Consider the following 17,955-nt stretch of genomic DNA (forward strand, 5'->3'; position numbering starts at 1 on the left):
AGCTCTGTCATTGCAGCCTGAAAGCAGCCATAAACAACACATAACAAATGGCTGTGACTGTGTTCTTCACAACAACAGACAACTGCATGGATTTTGTCAACCTCTGTTTTACAGATACATTCAAAAGAGCTTCTGGATGAACGAATGGAGAGGAGGGGAAGGTGGCTGAGCAGTATAAATGGAACAAGGTCGGTCATGTGCTCATAAATAGCTGACGATGGGTACATTATACTCGTGGTTGTGGTTCTGAAAGCGTGGTCCCAAGACCATCGGCATCAGCATCAGCTGCAGACTTGTTAGAAATGCAAATTTCAGGCCCCACCTAAGACTTAGGAATCAGAAACTCTGGGGGTGGATCCCAGCAATCTGCTTTAATAGGCCCTCCAGGTGATTCTCATGCACACAGACTAATGTTATTCTTTCTCTCTGTCTCTCCCTGTCTCCCTCTCCCTCTCCCTCCCCCTCCCTCAACTCTCCTACGTGTTTGAAATTTTGTGGAGTAAAAAGTTTTTTTCCCATCTGGTTTTCAAAGTGGCTGTACCAGATAAACAGTCCCTCTTAGGAAATACAGTTGTTTTAGATGACATATGATTGCTGAAGCAGGGAATTTAAAAATTCAAATGAAACAACCTTTTTTTTTTTTTGAGAGTTAAACCATTTTATTTATTTATTGGTGGGTAGGGAGGGACAGGCAGTGACAAGCCTCAGTAGGGGGGCAAATACCAGCTAGATCAAGAAGGGAGGGGCAGGGGATCCAGAAACGGGGACCTTGGAGGGGAAGGTGAGCAAAGAAGACGTCATCCTACCACTCTTACAAGTCCTTCCAGGTCACTCAGGAACATCTTGGGGCCCTTAAAGAATGGGTCGTCCCGCTCAAGGCTCTGGGCCTGGAGCTGAAAGCTGCTGGGCTCCGGGTTAGAAAGGGTGTGCCTCTGGAGCTCCCCCACCTAGCTTCCTTAGAAGTTCCCAGCTACTGTTACAGTCCGGAAGACTGATTTCAGAGCTAGATGAAGAAAGTGACATGGCGAAGATGGCAGCCGCGGGCAGCTTAGACTGGAGGATATGAACGGATGTCCTCCAGCTGCGGCCTGAGTGCCGCCCCTCCGTCTTTGGTTTCAGCAGCAGCACCGGGTGCCGGCTCAGCTGGCCCTGCAGCAACTTCTGTTCCTCCCGAAGCATCTCTGGCTCCTCCCACGGCAGTTGCTGCTCATTCCGCAGCTCTCGGTGAAGGCCGCTGGTAGCCTTGCACTTCTGTGGCCCTGTTTGTATCTGGGCTCTGGCGCGTTCCTGCACCTGGCTTCCCAGGCCCTGCAGTTCCCTTCTCAGCCCCTCCAAGCGTCGCTCCGGGAGACGGGCCCTTCGCTCTGGGCCCCCCTGCAGCAACCTCAGTGATGCTTCCAGGGCACAGATCTGGTACTTCTGCTGCTCTTGCTATTCCAGCAGGCTATTCCTGCACAGCCTGCCTCAGCACCTCAGTCACCTGAGCCTGGGATCCGAGCTGGGATCTAAGACTCGTAACTACACCCCAGAGAGAAGACACACCGTGGGCCTCGGCCCAACTCAGCCTCTCTGGGACAATGGGAGTCTCTAGAGTCCAAAGCTGTTGAGCTTGGACTCGATCCAGGTCCCAGCGCAGTGGAGACCCCAAGGGGATACAGCCGCTGCTTAATCGTGGCACATTTCCGTCAATTGAGAAGCACGCGTCGAGCTTCTCAGATCAGCTCAGGCGCCTACTCAGAGCCTGCGGCAGAGGTCTGGCTTCCTGGCATCTTGGGCCCTTGCTCTCCCGATCGTGGACACCTGAGGCACAGCCCAGGAAAGACCACACAACGTCAGATCGAAAGAGGTGAGTGGGCATGCAATGCTAAAGGTAAGGATGCAATATCAGACCAAAACTGCGCCTCTGGGACTAGTCAGGGGAGAGGCATCCTTGGGGACCTGGGGGAAAAGTGGGATGGATACCCTGATACGCAGCTATCCGGTGGGAGTCAAAGGTGCTGCATCTTGGTCGAGACCTCCCCAGACACAGGACGCTGGTGCCAGCACACCGAACCGGTGCCAGCTACTATGAAACAACCTCTCCTGAAATGCTTCTTCTAACTCAAAACACATGACTAGCACACAGATTTTTGTATAGTCCTGGGCTTTTAAAAAAAAAGTATTATTATTAAAACAGGAGCTAACCCACCGAAAGTTTATTTTATATGTACTATCGGCTGAACATTTTTATCAGTTTTTCAGGGAAAAAGTCATTTGTTTGATCTGAAAACACCTCTGTTATCAAGAACAAATTATCTTGCAACATATACAAATATCAAATCATTATTTTGTATGCCTGCTATCTTTCAATTATGCTTCAAGGAAAAGGAATATTTCTTCCTAATACTCTGTTTTTTATAGGTATCAGATATTATTTTCCAGATTTTGTGACATTTTAACAATGATTTACGATATTTATTATGATGATGTCTTAGTTAATTTGAGCTGAAAAATGTGCCAACTTTCAGAATACAGCAGCAGATTTTTTAAACTTCTCATTATGCCAGCAAATAGTTTGCAATTGTTTTGGAGATGAGGTATGTGGAGCACGTCTCCATTATTCCTTAAAATTTATTCTAGCTATTATAGAACGAAGATGCTCTCTGTGTGGCAAAACAGTCTGTAACAAGCCATTTTGTTGCATAAATTCACTATAGACTCTCTCATTCCTCTACAACTAAGCTCTTCTTTACTTGTGTCTAAGTATATGAATCACTCGTTCTAAAATTACTGATGGTGACAAGAAATCTAGAGGAGGCATCCATAGTATAATATGTTGTATGTAATATAACGTGAGCAGAAGTTACATCATTCCTACTTCTTGATCTCATTTGCCTAAATGCATTTAGTCTATCAGGATTGAAATATACTATCAAAAGTTGTCATTTTTATGTTAAATATTCAGTATCTTAAAAAACGTATTTTCTACAGAATAAGTGATCCGGGCATATTGTTTTCAATCTGTATAATAGATACAGATTCTCCTCCTATGAGAAAGTGAATTATTTTATCCATTAAGATGATCTGGCTGCAAGAGATAGAAACTGCCTGGGGAACTTTAGCAGAAAAAGACTGTATGGGGAGAAGAGAAGGTAACTCACAAAATGGAACAAAATGTGGAATAAACAGGTTCAGAAAGGGCAGGAACTAGAGCAACCCTGGAGAAAACAGAAGCCGGACATGATGAATGGTCACTTCAGGGAGTGCTGCAGAGATAAATAGTGCCGGCCATTTGGGGTCTTTAGATCACTCTTTTCAAGAACATAAATGCCTCCAGCCACCTGGCTTGGGTCAGGGGTCATCATGTCACTGATTGATAGTCCATCAAAGCAAAGTTGGGGTGCTATTAAGCGAAATAGCAGATGGGGGCAAAAATGATAAATGTCCACTGAAATCATTAATTTTCTTTTTTCTTTTTTTTAATTGAAGCATAGTTGATTTACAATGTTGTGTTAATTTCTGCTGTCCAGCAAAGTGATTCAGTTATACATATATACATTCTTTTTTAAAATATTCTTTTCTATTATGGTTTATCATAGGATATTGAATATAGTTCTCTGTGCTACACAGTAGGACCTTGTTGTTTATCCATTCTATATGTAATAGTTTACATCTGCTCACCGCAACCTCCCACTCCATCCCGCCCCACCCTCCCCCCGGCCCTTGGCAACCACAAGTCTGTTCTCTATGTCCATTTCTCTATGTCTGTTTCTCTTTCATAGATAGGTTCATTGGTGTCATATTTTACATTCCACATATAAGTGATATCATATGGTATTTGTCTTTCTCCTTCTGGGTTATTTCACTTAGTATGACAATCTCTAGTTGCATCCATGTTGCTGCAAATGGCATTATTTCATTCTTTTTATGGCTGAGTAGTATTCCATTGTATATATGTACCGCATCTTGTTTATCCATTCATTTCTCAATGGACATTTAGATTTTTTCCATGTCGTGGCTATTGTGAATAATACTGCTATGAACATAGGGGTGCATGTATATTTTTTAATTAGAGCTTTGTCTGGATATATGTCCAGCAGTGAGATTGCTGGATCATATGGTAATTCTATTTCTAGTTTTCTGAGGAACCTCCATACTGTTTCCACAGTGGCTATAACAACTTACATTCCCACCAACAGTGCGTGAGGGTCCCCTTTTCTCCACAACCTCTCCAGCATTTGTTATTTGTAGAGTTTTTAATGATGGCCATTCTGACTGGTGTGAGGTAGTACCTCATTGTAGTTTTGATTTGCATTTCTCTATTAGCGATGTTGAGCATCTTTTCATGTGCCTATTGGCCATTTGTATTTCTTCTTTGGAGAAATGTCTATTTAGGTCTTCTGCCCATTTTTCAATTGGGTTGTTTGTTTGTTTTGTTGTTGAGTTGTATGAGCTGTTTGTATATATTGGAAATTAAGCCCTTGTCCATTGCATCATTTGCAAATATTTTCTCCCATTCTATAGATTGTCTTTTCATCTTGTTTATGGTTTCCTTTGCTGTGCAAAAGCTTGGTAAGTTTGATTAGGTCCCATTTGTTTATTTTTGTTTTTATTCTATTGCCTTGAGAGGCTGACCTAAGAAAACATTGGTATGATTTATGTCAGAGAATATTTTGCCTATGTTCTCTTCTAGGAGTTTTATGGTGTCATGTCTTATGTCTCAGTCTTAAAGCCATTTAGAGTTTATTTTTGTGTATGGTGGGAGTGTTCTAACTTCATTAATTTACATGCAGCTGTCCAACTTTCCCAACACTACTTGCTGAAGAGACTATCTTTTTCCCATCGTATATTCTTGCCTCCTTTGTCAAAGATTAACTGATCGTAGATGTGTGGGTTTATTTTTGGGTGCTGTATTCTGTTCCACTGATCCATGTCTCTGTTTTTGTGCCAATACCATGCTGTTTTGTGAAATCATTAATTTTAAAATACCACTTAAAAGCAAGTCAATCATAGTAATCCCTCATTCCAGAAATATGGTCTGTCCATAACACAAAGTCTATCATCTCTTTAATTCTGGCTATATAATTGAAGACACACACACACACACACGGATATGAGTAAAAATTACAGATAAAGTGTGTTAAGTTTGAAATTGGGCCTAATAATATAAGGGGCTCATCCATTCATTTATCCACAAATATTTAGGCACAATTCTAGATATTGGGGATACAAGACTGAAAACAAAAATTTATTTTAATCCTTGCCTCATTTTTGTGAGACAAAATAAATAAGTAAATTTTGTGGCATCTTAGAAGTTGACAAGTGCTATGGAGAAGAATAAATAAGGGAGGAAGGACAGAGGAAAGGGAGCGCCAGGTCAAGGTTGCAAGTTTAAAGAGAGTGATCAGGGGCTTCCCTGGTGGCGCAGTGGTTGGGAGTCTGCCTTCCAATGCAGGGGACGTGGGTTCGTGCCCCGGTCCGGGAAGATCCCACATGCCACAGAGCGGCTTGGCCCGTGAGCCATGGCCACTGAGCCTGCGCATCCAGAGCCTGTGAGTCTGGAGCCTGTGCTCCGCAACGGGAGAGGCCACAACAGAGAGAGGCCCGCGTACCGCAAAAAAAAAAAAAAAAAAAGACAAAACAAAAAAAAAGAGAGTGATCAGGAAGGGCCTCACTGAGGTGACAATGGAGCAAAGACTGGCGGGGAGAAAGGATGTAAGTCAGGCAGGTATCTGGAGGAAAGTACTCCAGGAAGGAGCAGCAGGTGTAAGGCACTGAGGCAGGTGCTCACCTGGAGTGTTCAAAGACCACAAAGAGACCAGTGTACTTGGAGCCCCTGGAGTGAGCCATGGGAGAGGGGTTGGAGGTGGGGTCAGAGTAAGAGGGCGATCAGGCCATGACAGGCCTTGTAAGCCACTGTGAAGCCTTTGGCTTTTTCTCTAAGTGAGATGGGAAAATCACACTGCAGAGAACCCATGCTCCCACCTAAGAATTCATCTTCCCTTGAATCATCTTTCCAGTCCAAAACCTATCAAATATCAAAGCATCCTGGGGGGGCTTCCCTGGTGGTGCAGTGGTTAAGAATCCACCTGCCGGTGCGGGGAACACGGGTTCGATCCCTGGTCCAGGAAGATCCCACATGCCGCGCAGCAGCTAAGCCTGTGTGCCACAACTACTGAAGCCCACGTGCCTAGAGCCCATGCTCCTCAACAAGAGAAGCCACCGCAATGAGAAGCCCGCGCACCGCAATGAAGAGTAGCCCCTGCTCGCTGCAACTAGAGAAAGCCCGCGCACAGCAGTGAAAACCCAATGCAGCCAAAACCAAATAAATAAATAAATAAATAAATTTATTTTAAAAAAAAAAAACATTCTGGGGACTTCCCTGGTGGTACAGTGGTTAAGCCTTCGCCTTCCAATGCAGGGGGCACTGGTTCGATCCCTGGTCAGGGAGCTAAGATCCCACATGCCTTGGGGCCAAAAAACCAAAACATAAAACAGAAGCAATATTGTAACAAATTCAATAAAGACTTTAAAAATGGTCCACATCAAAAAAAAAATCTTTAAAAAAATAATTCTTCCCCCCTCACCCCACCCCAGTTTTCAAAGCCCATCTGTACACTTCCTAGAGAACTAAACATTTCTGCAATATCCAGGCATTGTCTCACTCCTCAAGCACTGCTACTCAACTGTATCTGTCAATGTCCAACTGAGAGACAGAAATCACACAGTAATTTTAACAAGGAAAGTTTATAACAGAAGATTAGATAATGGAGCATAACTAATAAGAAGTAAACTCAAAAGAATATAGGGGGTTTCCCTGGTGGTGCAGTGGTTGAGAGTCCGCCTGCCGATGCAGGGGACACGGGTTCGTGCCCCGGTCTGGAAGGATCCCACATGCCGCAGAGCGGCTGGGCCCGTGAGCCATGGCCGCTGAGCCTGTGCGTCCAGAGCCTGTGCTCCGCAACGGGAGAGGCCACAACAGTGAGAGGCCCGCGTACCGCAAAAAAAAGAAAAAAAAAAAAAGAATATAGGAATTGCAGATGTAAGGAGCAGTGACCACCCTTAGGGCTGAGATCTGTACCTTGTCAAGAGAGCACAGTCATCGCTCACTGGATTGAGGGGAGTTGCTGAGGTGCCGTTACTGTTGCAACTTGCTGGAAATCCACCCTCCGGGGTGCCAGCGAAAGCAATTCACAGGGAGATGCAAAGCTGCACAGGGAGCTACCAGGGAAAGCTTCTGGATGCTGGATACTGTTGGTTGCTATGCACTCATTTCTGGAGCCAAACACCGGAGGAGGCATTCACTAAACGAGCTGGGTGCTGGAGAGGACATGCACTGCAGAAACTCAGTACTGAAGAAAGTTGGGCCCTGCACTGCCAACCTGTAAGATAGAAGTCACATAGAGAGCAGAAGTCTGCCAGGAGAACACTCTGGAACCAGGACCAAAAAAAAAGAAAGAAAGAAAGAAAGAAAAGAATAAAGGAAGAAAGAAAAGAAAAAAGAAAGAAAAAAATTCTCCCCCCAGTATCCCTCTAGCGTCCTCTACCGACAAAGTTTAACATCATGCCAGTTGGCACAGGAGAAATATTTCAAGAGCCCTATCCCATTTTCATAGAGCAGGCAATAATGGATGGATTTGAAGTTCAGAGGCAATAAACTGATAACTGGCATACCCTCTTTTCTTATTTGGATGCAATATTCACAGCATAACCTGTTGATGAACTGCAATATTATACTTTTCTAAGAGTTGCTACTTTCTAATGCAACATACCCTCCCAACCAAAAACAATCCAAAACCATGCCTAAGTGTGAAACTCCGGGTCCTGAAGAATAAAGTGTAGTCTATCCATTCTGAAAATGTGACACTTAGAAGATACCTGAGTATCTACTTAGGGCACTGAAAGGTACCCTGGTCCAATAATGCCCTGTGGAGGTCTGGGTGCATGCTGTTCTATATAATCATAAATTCAAGTTATTTTATTCACTTTAAGTTCTTGCCTCCTAGTATTTGCTTTTGTTTCTTCTTTCTGATATAAGCACACAATTGTTGTCCTCTTCTACTTGGATGTATTATGAATGAATAGCGCAGTAAGATGTATCATGACGGAAAGAGCATTGGCTCTCTGTCAGGCTGACCTGGTTTTAAATTCTGACTCCATCACTTTCTGGGCGTGTGACCTTAAGCAGATCATTTAACCTCTAGTAACTTCAGTTTCCTCATCTTCAACTGGGACAATAACACCCACCTTGCAGAGTTTAAAAAGACTCTCTGGAGCATCTACTAGAGTACTTGCCCCAGAGAAAGTATCTATTTTTAAAGATGGCCTGCATCTGTGATTTCTGCTGCTCTCATCGCTTTAGGAATTTTACTCAGCTGCCCATGGTGAACATTGTAAGCCTGCCAAGTTAATTCAAACTCTCATTCCAAAGACAGCCACAGAAACATAAAGTAAAGCTTTGTAAAATGGTCCACTAATTATCGTAAATTTCTAAACAATATTCCAGAATTGTTGGGAAGAAAAAAACAGTAATGGGCATAGGCACCAAAGGTTAATAGAGATTCTCAGAAACATTAGCTGTCTTGCCGCCTCTCCCTGACTTTTGTTAATCTTTATAGTGAGAGATATTTTTTTAAAATGAACTTTGCTTCTTAAAAGTGTCTTGATATAATAATTCTATTCTCAACTTAGAAAGTCAAATAACTTCTTATAGGACAACTAACCACTTCTTTATAGAGAATGCAGCTGTTGACAACAGTTTACCAAATGGAATGAGATGCTGCACTAAAGGACTATGAAAATAGAACCCAGACCTTAGACCTGTACTTTGGGTAGAAACACCAGAATGAACTCAGACTCAAGTTTCTCACTGCAATAAACAAGTTGTTAGAACTTTCATCTAGTTCAATCCAATCTCAATTTTCAAAGACCACAATGGACTTTCTAGACCATATGTTCCTTCGGTTCATAACATATCACCAGTGACTTTCATATTCATCAGCGGACCTGATGCCAAATATTTTTTCTACTTTTTTAAAGTAGATGTAGCCAGAGAGGAATGTAGCTCTTCCTTGGCAAGAGGGTTCTGAAGTTTTCCCTAAGCCAATTGAATTCTCAACACAAGATCAGACCAACAAGAATATAATGGAACCCAGGTGTTAGACTAATTACTAATTTAGCCATAAATGAAGAAAAGGGAAATATTAATCCATGATGCAAGTTGTTGTGTTATTACAGAACCCATCATAATGAAGTAACGACCTCACTTTGCTCAGAGGTTAACTGTACGGATGGTCCTGTATTGACCGAATGCTAATGAGTTGTGTGTGTGGCAGCAGGTAAGCAGGAGATGGCAGAAGGAAACTATTGTGATAGGTACATAATTACAATGGAAGTCATGTCTCGGGTAACGAGCAAGATTCACATCACATCTTCTCAGTCACAGCACAGTTTCTTCAGCTCTGTTTATAGCAATCGGTGGGATTATTTGCCAGCAAGATGACATTTTGACTTTGGAACAAATTTTTCTCACAGAAAGCACAATTACCCACTGATGTTGTGATATGCAATTAGATACAGCCATACTGGGCAAGTTACATTGTTTTAAACATGCAAATTGTGGATATGTTGTTCATTAGCACAGGAGATTCTTCAGTTTTGTCTATGGCCCTTTGGGTCTAAATGCCTTTGTCATATGCAATGGATGCATTCTGAAACTTTTTAATTGCCTATTATTTAAGCTTGAAGTTTTAAATTGTTTAATGTAGGAGTATTCTGGCAGCTAAAGCTAATATCTGAGGCGGGTCAGATCTTTATTGTATGCAGAGACTGTGTTTCAGGGAACATTGTTTGGCTTATATTCTATCTAAACCCATTTAACCAAAAAATCCATATTATAAAGGAATTTTATTACAGTATAAAATGTAATATGCTGGAAATATGTATGAATTCTTATGAGTCCAGTTGTTTTGTTTAAACTCACTGAGGCATCAGTAATGTACTCTACTGAGTATGTAAAGGAGAGAAAAGCTCCTTTTGTTTGCTTTCCACATTTCACCAAGTTCAGGAAGGGAGTTCTTTCTCTGGAAAGGTAGAGAGAGAGAGAGAGAGAGAGTGTGTGTGTGTGTGTGTGTGTGTGTGTGTGTGTGGTGTATGTGTTTGCATGCCCATGCATTCATATCTGTCCACATTTAGCCATCTCTCAATTAACTGCATATAAAAGGGCAAAGTTTTCATCTTACACTGACATCCCCTGCCATCCCTCACAACCACCCTCCTCTCTCCTCGGAGTGTATTCAGGAGAAATCAGTACATTTTAACATTAGACTAAACAAAACATAGTTAAATGGAAGAGATGTCTAAAATAAGTTGTTATCTGTCATAGTCAAATAACTTAAGCATCAACAATGCACTTAAAATCATGAAAAATAAGATAAATGTATTTTCTTTCTGTGGTATCGGTGACATTTAAAACATCCTCATAGAGGACTTCCCTGGAGGTCCAGTGGTTAAGACTTCGCCTTCCAAAGCAGGGGGTGCGGGTTCGATCCCTGGTCGGGGAGCTAAGATCCCACATGCCTCGGGGCCAAAAAAACCAAAACAAAAAAAAAAAAAAAAAAAAAAAGAAGTAATATTGTAACAAATTCAATAAAGACTTCAAAAATGGTCCACATTAAAAAAAAAAAACTTAAAATAAAATATCCTCAGAAAACACTGGAAACTCGTGTTGTTCTATGACACCTTACAAACATGTCGTTAGTCAAAAACAAAAAAATCCCACTAACTTCTTGGTGTGATATCTGATTGCCAGAGATTAGCGGACTAAACTTCTGCAATATTTATCTATAACAAGGGATAATGTAACTACTGTGTGAGGGTTATTGTGAAGATTTAATGAGAATAAGCAGGGGGTAAGCAAATTATGGCTGCTGAGCTAAATCTGGTCCACCATCTATTTTTTTAGGCCACAACGTAAGAATGGCTTTTACATTTAAAAAAATTTTTTTAATCAAAAGAATAGTAATATTTCACGATGTGAAAATTGTGTAAAATTCAAATTTCAGAGTCCATAACTGAGGTGATACTGGAACACAGCGACACTCGTTCATTTTGTGTTGTCTAGGCTGCGTCCGCACTACAACAGCAGAGTCGAATAGTTGTAGCAGAGACCTCATGGCCTGCAAAGCCTGAAATATTTACTTTGTGGCCCTCCCCAGACGAAGTTTGTTGACCTCTGAAATAAGCATGAGGCTTGGCACATAGTAGGGGCTCAATAAATGATATTCATTGACATAAATACAGCCTTGGCATATTAATAACTATTATATGGACTAAAAATGTTTGGTCCTCCAAGTGCTGGTCAGGTCTCCAATACGTAGTGCGGAGACTCAGCTCAACAGAACAGCCAGGCCACGCGGGGCCCCTAAAAGGCTTTCTCCATCCCTCCCCCGCTACACCAGGACTTGCCCCTACTCATGTTCTGCCCTGCAGAGAAGGTGGAGGGGCATCTTCCGTGCACCTCACCTGTGGCTTTCCATGCTGGTTTAGATCATTGCTCAGAACCCCTCCCTCCCTCTCCCACCATCTCCACGGATGGAACGTACCTTGAGAACAGCCACATGACTTGCCTTGGAACGGAACATGAGCAAACATATCATGACCTATTGGAGTCCTCGCTTTCAGAGTATTCATTCTAGACCTCAGTTACAAGAGGAGCAAAAGTTGTTAGAACTAGAAATAATCTGTTAATGAACTGGCCACCTATGAACTCAATCTCCAGTTCAAACTTTCCTCACCATTGGGGCCATTCCTGCCCATCAGATCAGAACCTTCATCATCTCTCTCAACTGACCAACGTTTCTGCCTGGTTGGACCCAAGTTCAACCCTGCCAGCCCAGATGTCTGCAGCCCACCCAGTTGCTGAGGTTACATTTTTAGGTCTGCAAGAATACTGAAATGGATAATTCACAAATATTAAGCCTCAGTTAAATGTATTCTTTCTGCCAGCCACATGGAAAGGAAAAGCTCTGGTGAAAACATAAAATGCAGTCAGCTGGGGTGACAGCTCATTTTTGCATGGGATCAGCTTCAGATTCTCATCTAGAATAGACTACTTCCAAAGCCACATGTTTAAAAGTGAGGAAAGAAAAGAAATCGGGTTCATAGTCATTTCAGCAGTGAATGGTCTATGGACCCCCTTGACACTCTCTCGAGACCCCTAGTGTCCCAGCCTCTAGGTAATTTTAAAAGAAAAACAGTTTGGAGGAATGTGTTACCATCATTTATCGACCCACTGGAGGAGGTCTCACACATCACTCCAGTTGGGTTTCCTACTGGGTGGGGCGTATGCTCACCGTCATTCTCTAATAGCAAAAAGAAAGGCTTCATGTCATCAAAGAACAGGGAATTCTGCTCTGAAAGGACATTGCCTCTGAAGATTCCACACCACTAAAATTCTTGGCTCAGTTACGTAATGAAATTATCCAAATGCTTTCTACTAACGCCACCCACCTGATCAGACTTCCTTCATTCCTGGTTCTTTTTTTTTTTTTTTTTTGCGATTCGCGGGCCTCTCACCGTTGTGGCCTCTCCCGTTGCGGAGCACAGGCTCCGGACGCGCAGGCTCAGTGGCCATGGCTCACGGGCCCAGCCGCTCCGCAGCATGTGGGATCTTCCCGGACCGGGGCACGAACCCGCGTCCCCTGCATCGGCAGGCGGACTCTCAACCACTGCGCCACCAGGGAAGCCCCTGGTTCATTTTTTAATAATGTTTTTAACTTTGTTTGTTTTAAAAAAAACTTTTAATGTAAATATTCAAAGCTAATTCAAGTCTTATTTTAAAGTTACCTCTTGGGGAGGGGAGGAGCTGCTTCTTTGCCAAGGGCACTTTGGTTGCTATTTTCTATTTATAAGAAAGAGTATATTTCCATGTCTGAGCAGTTAGACAGGCATAAATGAATAAATTAGCATTTGCCTACATTTAAATTTCAAAATCTAAACTACTGGACAACTGACTCTTGATTGATTTATTATTGCTCAGAGTTATTGTTTGCCAGCTGAAGCCAAATGTTATGGTAAAGGACCAAACTAACCAAACAAATGATGCCTCAGTGCCCTGGTTTTGGAGCTCAGAACTCGTCCTGTGGGTCTCTTGCTTCTCCTGGAAGAAGTCTCTTTGACTTATTCCCTCACACTCAAGACTTGACTTTAGAAGATAGATAGGATTTGTAAGCTGAAGAAAGGGGGGTGAGCATGCCACACCAGAGAAACAGGTTGACCATCGTAGGAAACAGTAGGACTTAATAAGCACATTCCTTTGATGAAAATAAAAGGTGCTCAGTTTCAGCTCCATCCTCCCGTCATACATGGGAGAGTGAATAGTGGTCACAAAGCACAGGTTGAGGTGCTCCGTGGAGGTACTCATTAGAAGGAATTTCTTCCTTCCCACACTTGACTACATCCAGCCAGCTTCTTGAGGGTTTGTGTGAATGACTACCTCCCAGAGGGACTCGGACTAGGCCAAAAAGGTCAACTTCCCACTTGAATGGACCAATCCCTGGGCCGCCACCACAAAGATATCTAACAGTTTTAAAGGTGGAATAGAAACTTTTCAAGGCTGACAGATTCAGTAACGGTTGGGGTAGGGGGTACTGTGTTTTTGTGATGTGTGTGTACGTGGTAGGGGGTGTGAGCATATGGGTCAGAAGAAATATCACTGTTATACTTGCCACTGTCCTGAGAGGGACAAGGCCGAGAAAGACTGCATCACTACTGAATTCCCTTAGGGAACAAAATTAATATAAGATTTTTTTAAGTGGAAAAGTGTTCGATTACACAGAAAGATAGAATTATATATAGAAAGAAAGAAAAGAGTTTTGAGCACTTGGTATGTTTCCGACACTGTTCTAAGCACCTTATACATATTAGCTCATGGATTAGCTCCTAACAACCATGTGAGGTAGGAGCTCTTACCCTTTTTTTTTTTTTTTTTTTTTTTTTTGCGGTACGCGGGCCTCTCACTGTTGTGGCCTCTCCCGCTGCGGATGGAGCACAGGCTCCGGACGCGCAGGCTCAGCGGCCATGACTCACGGCCCAGCCGCTCCGCGGCATGTGGGATCTTCCCGGACCGGGGCGCGAACCCGTGTCCCCTGCATCGGCAGGCGGAGTCTCAACCACTGCGCCACCAGGGAAGCCCTTACCCTTATTTTATAAATTTCTGAAACCGAGGTACAGAGTGGTGAAGTCAGTCACCAAGATCTCACAGTTTGCCAAATGGTGGAGCCAGGATGTAAATACAACAGTCTGACTCCAAAGCCCACGCTGGTGTGGAGATTGACTCATACATAATCTGAGTTTGATTGATAGTTACAAACCATTGAGTTTCCCTCTGGCAACATCCTAACTCTGGAAATCATTCTACTTGGGTTACACATAGCTCTCTCCATCAGGCAAAGACTGAGTCCTCTACTCACTAAGGGCTTCTGCTATTTCCATCAAGTGTATATTTTGGAGGAAAAGTAAAATATTTTTTATAATAGATGGTCTTTTAAAAAATCTCTATTATGAGATCTTCAAATATCCCGAAGAGTAGAGGAACAGTACAATGAACTCCTGTATGCCCATCACCATCTACCCCTTCACAACCCATTTATCCCTGCTAGTCCCCTCCCCCCACCTATTCTGGCTTCTTTCTCCACGGCAGCATGGAAACTCATCAAGGTTCCCAAAGACTTCTTTGAATCACAGGCCAGTGGACGTTTTCCAGCCTTTTTCAATGTCATTCTCTTGATCTATCTGAATCTCCTGACACTTTTGAGAAGATACTTCTAAGATCATATTAATAGGATAGTTAACATGCTCTGAGAACTTTCTCTGTGCCAGGCACAGTCCTGAGCACTTTTTATACATGTCATTTAATCTTCAAAACAATGTTGAGGTAGGTACTATTACAGTCTCCATTTTCAAAAGGAGGAAACAGACTGGTAAACATTTCTCATTTTGAGGAAACAAAATGAGGCATAAGGAGGCTAAATAGATTTGACTGAGATTGATGCTGAAAGCTCAACCTCTGTGCACCGGTGCCGAATCGAATCTTAGAGACAGAGTTTTGGGTGAAGTAGAAAAGAAGAGCTTTATTGCTTTGCCAGGCAAAGGGGGCCACAGCAGCCTCGTGCCTCTCAAAACTGTGTCTGCCCCGCCCCCCAGCCCCGGGGGATTTAATGAGGGTCTTTATAGCAGTGGTCATGGGTGGGGTTTCTGATAAGATTAGGATGTGTAAAGGTCTGCACTGCCTTAATCTCCTCTCAGGTGGATGTCTCCTAATTTTAATGAGCTTCTCTGGCCCCTTTAATCTTTTTTTTTTTTTTTTTTTACGGTACGCGGGCCTCTCACTGTTGTGGCCTCTCCCGTTGTGGAGCACAGACTTCGGACGTGCAGGCTCAGCGGCCATGGCTCACGGGCCCGGCTGCTCCGCGGCATGTGAGATCTTCCCGGACCGGGGCACGAACCCGTGTACCCTACATCGGCAGGCGGACTCTCAACCACTGCGCCACCAGGGAAGCCCATGGCCTTTAATCTCAGGTGGTTTCTTGGCTGCCACTCCCTTGATTAGCAACTGGTCTAATCTGCACTTTGGAACTCAGGGAAGGTCATGGAGGCTGGAGTCTTACCTCCAAGAAATGGGGGACAGAAAAGGCTTCTGGGCCCAGGAGCCCCACAGAGTCCTGCTTGGTTTCAAGATCACATAATTAGTAATGGCTAGAACCTGGACTGCAACTGAGGTCTGCCTGACTCTGAAGTTCATGCTGTTCACCACTACACCAGACCCTGAATCGCTCCCCTCCCTGGCTGTTAGTACATCACTCTCTCCTGGAGCTCCTTGTGTCTCTCTCACCTTCCTTCTCTGTCTCCTCTATGGGCTTATCTTCTTCATTCCATCTTCTAAATGTCAGTGTGCCCTTTGGCGCTGCCATCATGCACTTCTTCCTTATTTCTCTCTTATACTCCACGATCTGAAGGACCTCAATCATGGCAATGACACCATATGCCAATGACCTCCAACCTATGATTCCAGCTCAAATATCTTGCAAAGATGCCAGTCCCAACATTCTCTTGACCGTCCCATAGGAGCCTCCACCTCAGCATGTTCATTCATCATCTTACCCTCAACAGCTACTCCTCCTCCTGTGTTGCTGGATTAGAGAAATTGCATCATACAGATGTCCACCAAGTCCTATCAGTTCTGTCTCCAAAATATTTCTTGAACCTGCCCTTTTCTCTCTATCCTTGTTAGTTCAAGTCCACACCATTTTTTCCTTGGATTATGGCAAGTGCTGGATTATTGCCAGCCTTGAGTCCCCCAATCCATTCTCCAAAACTTTTTCAGGTTGATTTTTTTAAATACAGATCTTATAACATTACCTGTAAGCCATATAACATGATTCAAAATGGAGTAACACCTGTCAAGGGCCCCTATTAAGTCTCTTTCAGACACCCAAGAACTGGAAAATTACTGAAGACTGCAAGTCTATTCTCCGAAAAACCACATCCTATAGAGACACAGCCAGCCCAGGTACTGCTGTGGACCAGAGTAGACATCAACCCTGTGAAGCCCAGTAAAAGACTCAAATCCCCACCCTTGGGTGCCAACGCCGCTCTATGCATCTGGCCCCTTTCCTCTCTTGGGAAGTGAATAAAATCTCTCTTTTCCTCTTGCTAATATTTCTGTGAATTCTTTCACAACCCGCGTTGGCTCACCTAACATTACCTGCCTGTTTAAAATACTTCAACAACCTCACATAACCTTCCATATAAAATCCAAATTTCTTATTATGGCTTACAAGGTCCATTGTAGTCTAGACTGATTCTAGAATACCTGTCAGAATTGTACCTCACCACTACCCATTTGCCCTTAATTTTCTAGCTATGTTGTAACTCTCTGAAATGCTTCTTAGGTGCTTATAATCTTTCATATTTCCATATTCTTCTACATAATGTCTAGATTGTCCTTCCATTCATCCCCACCTCTGCCCCCTGCCACCATACACCAAAACAAGCTCACATCTTCTCTACTTGGCTAATCTAGCTTATCTTTCAAGACCTAGCTCGAGAGTCATCTTTAAGGACCTACTTTGACCGCCCTCTCTCCATCTCAGTCCAAGTTTGGGGTCTCTCCTTCATGGTCCCATAGCACTCTAGATTTCTGAGGCAGAAACCGTAAGTCGTCTACTCAGTGTCCTTTCTCCCCTCTCCTCACTAACCGAGCTCCAATTCCGTGCAGTGTGCAAGGTGTCCATGTAAAAATACTCATCATCCGGGCTCCCTTGAGCTAAGAGTGAGCATGTGACCTACTTTGCTCAATGATATGGAAGTAGAATTTTCTTGGGTGGGGCTTCCAGAAAGCTATGGTTTTCCTGATAAACACAGACTTAGCTGGCCAATGCCCTTGCCATTTACCCTTTTCCTGACCCCCTGCCTAGAACACAGGGCACCCGGAAGTAGAACAACCAGCTTGCATCTATGAGAATGGAAGCCAGACACTGAGGATGGAAGAGCAGGAAGTTAGATGGATCCTGGTGCTATTTGACTTGCTTGAGCATGAGTGCCAGCCCTGGGCTGCCTTCCTCTGGTCTTCTTGTTACATGAGAAAAATGAACTTCCATTGGATTAAGCTACTACTGTTGAGTTTCTGTTATATGTAGCCCAATCCAGTTCTGGCTGATAAACTCTCCCTTTTTTCTCATCACTTGTCACATTGTATGTTAGTAGTTGCCTATTGTCTAAGTCTACCGCTACACAATAAGATTCATGAGCACATGGACTGTTTTATCAGACTCCTCTTCTGCCTTAGCTCATGTCTCCTGGCCCACTTTTTAGTTCTGCCTGGGCCACAGCAGCCAGCAGGAGAAAACGGACAGCATAGTCTCTCAGCTTCACCAGTATCTCTGGTTTTCTACTGGGGGGCCTCGGCCTCTGCTA

The 17,955-nt window shown here is 43.5% G+C and overlaps 1 protein-coding gene across 1 annotated transcript; it reads right to left on the reverse strand.

Annotated features, from left to right (window-relative positions):
- Positions 1–652: 652 nt before the first annotated feature.
- On the reverse strand, positions 653–16,007 carry LOC117314314 (CCDC163 homolog). The gene is made up of 3 exons (XM_033867291.2): positions 15,872–16,007; positions 1,083–1,427; positions 653–951 (listed from the first exon to the last, which is right to left on the reverse strand). Exons 1-3 carry the CDS (start codon positions 16,005–16,007, stop codon positions 833–835), a joined length of 600 nt encoding a protein of 199 aa, XP_033723182.1. The 3' UTR covers positions 653–832.
- Between the last annotated feature and the right edge of the window lie 1,948 nt (positions 16,008–17,955).

This window comes from Tursiops truncatus, chromosome 11 (genome assembly GCF_011762595.2).
Source record: "Tursiops truncatus isolate mTurTru1 chromosome 11, mTurTru1.mat.Y, whole genome shotgun sequence".
Lineage (NCBI taxonomy): Eukaryota > Metazoa > Chordata > Mammalia > Artiodactyla > Delphinidae > Tursiops > Tursiops truncatus.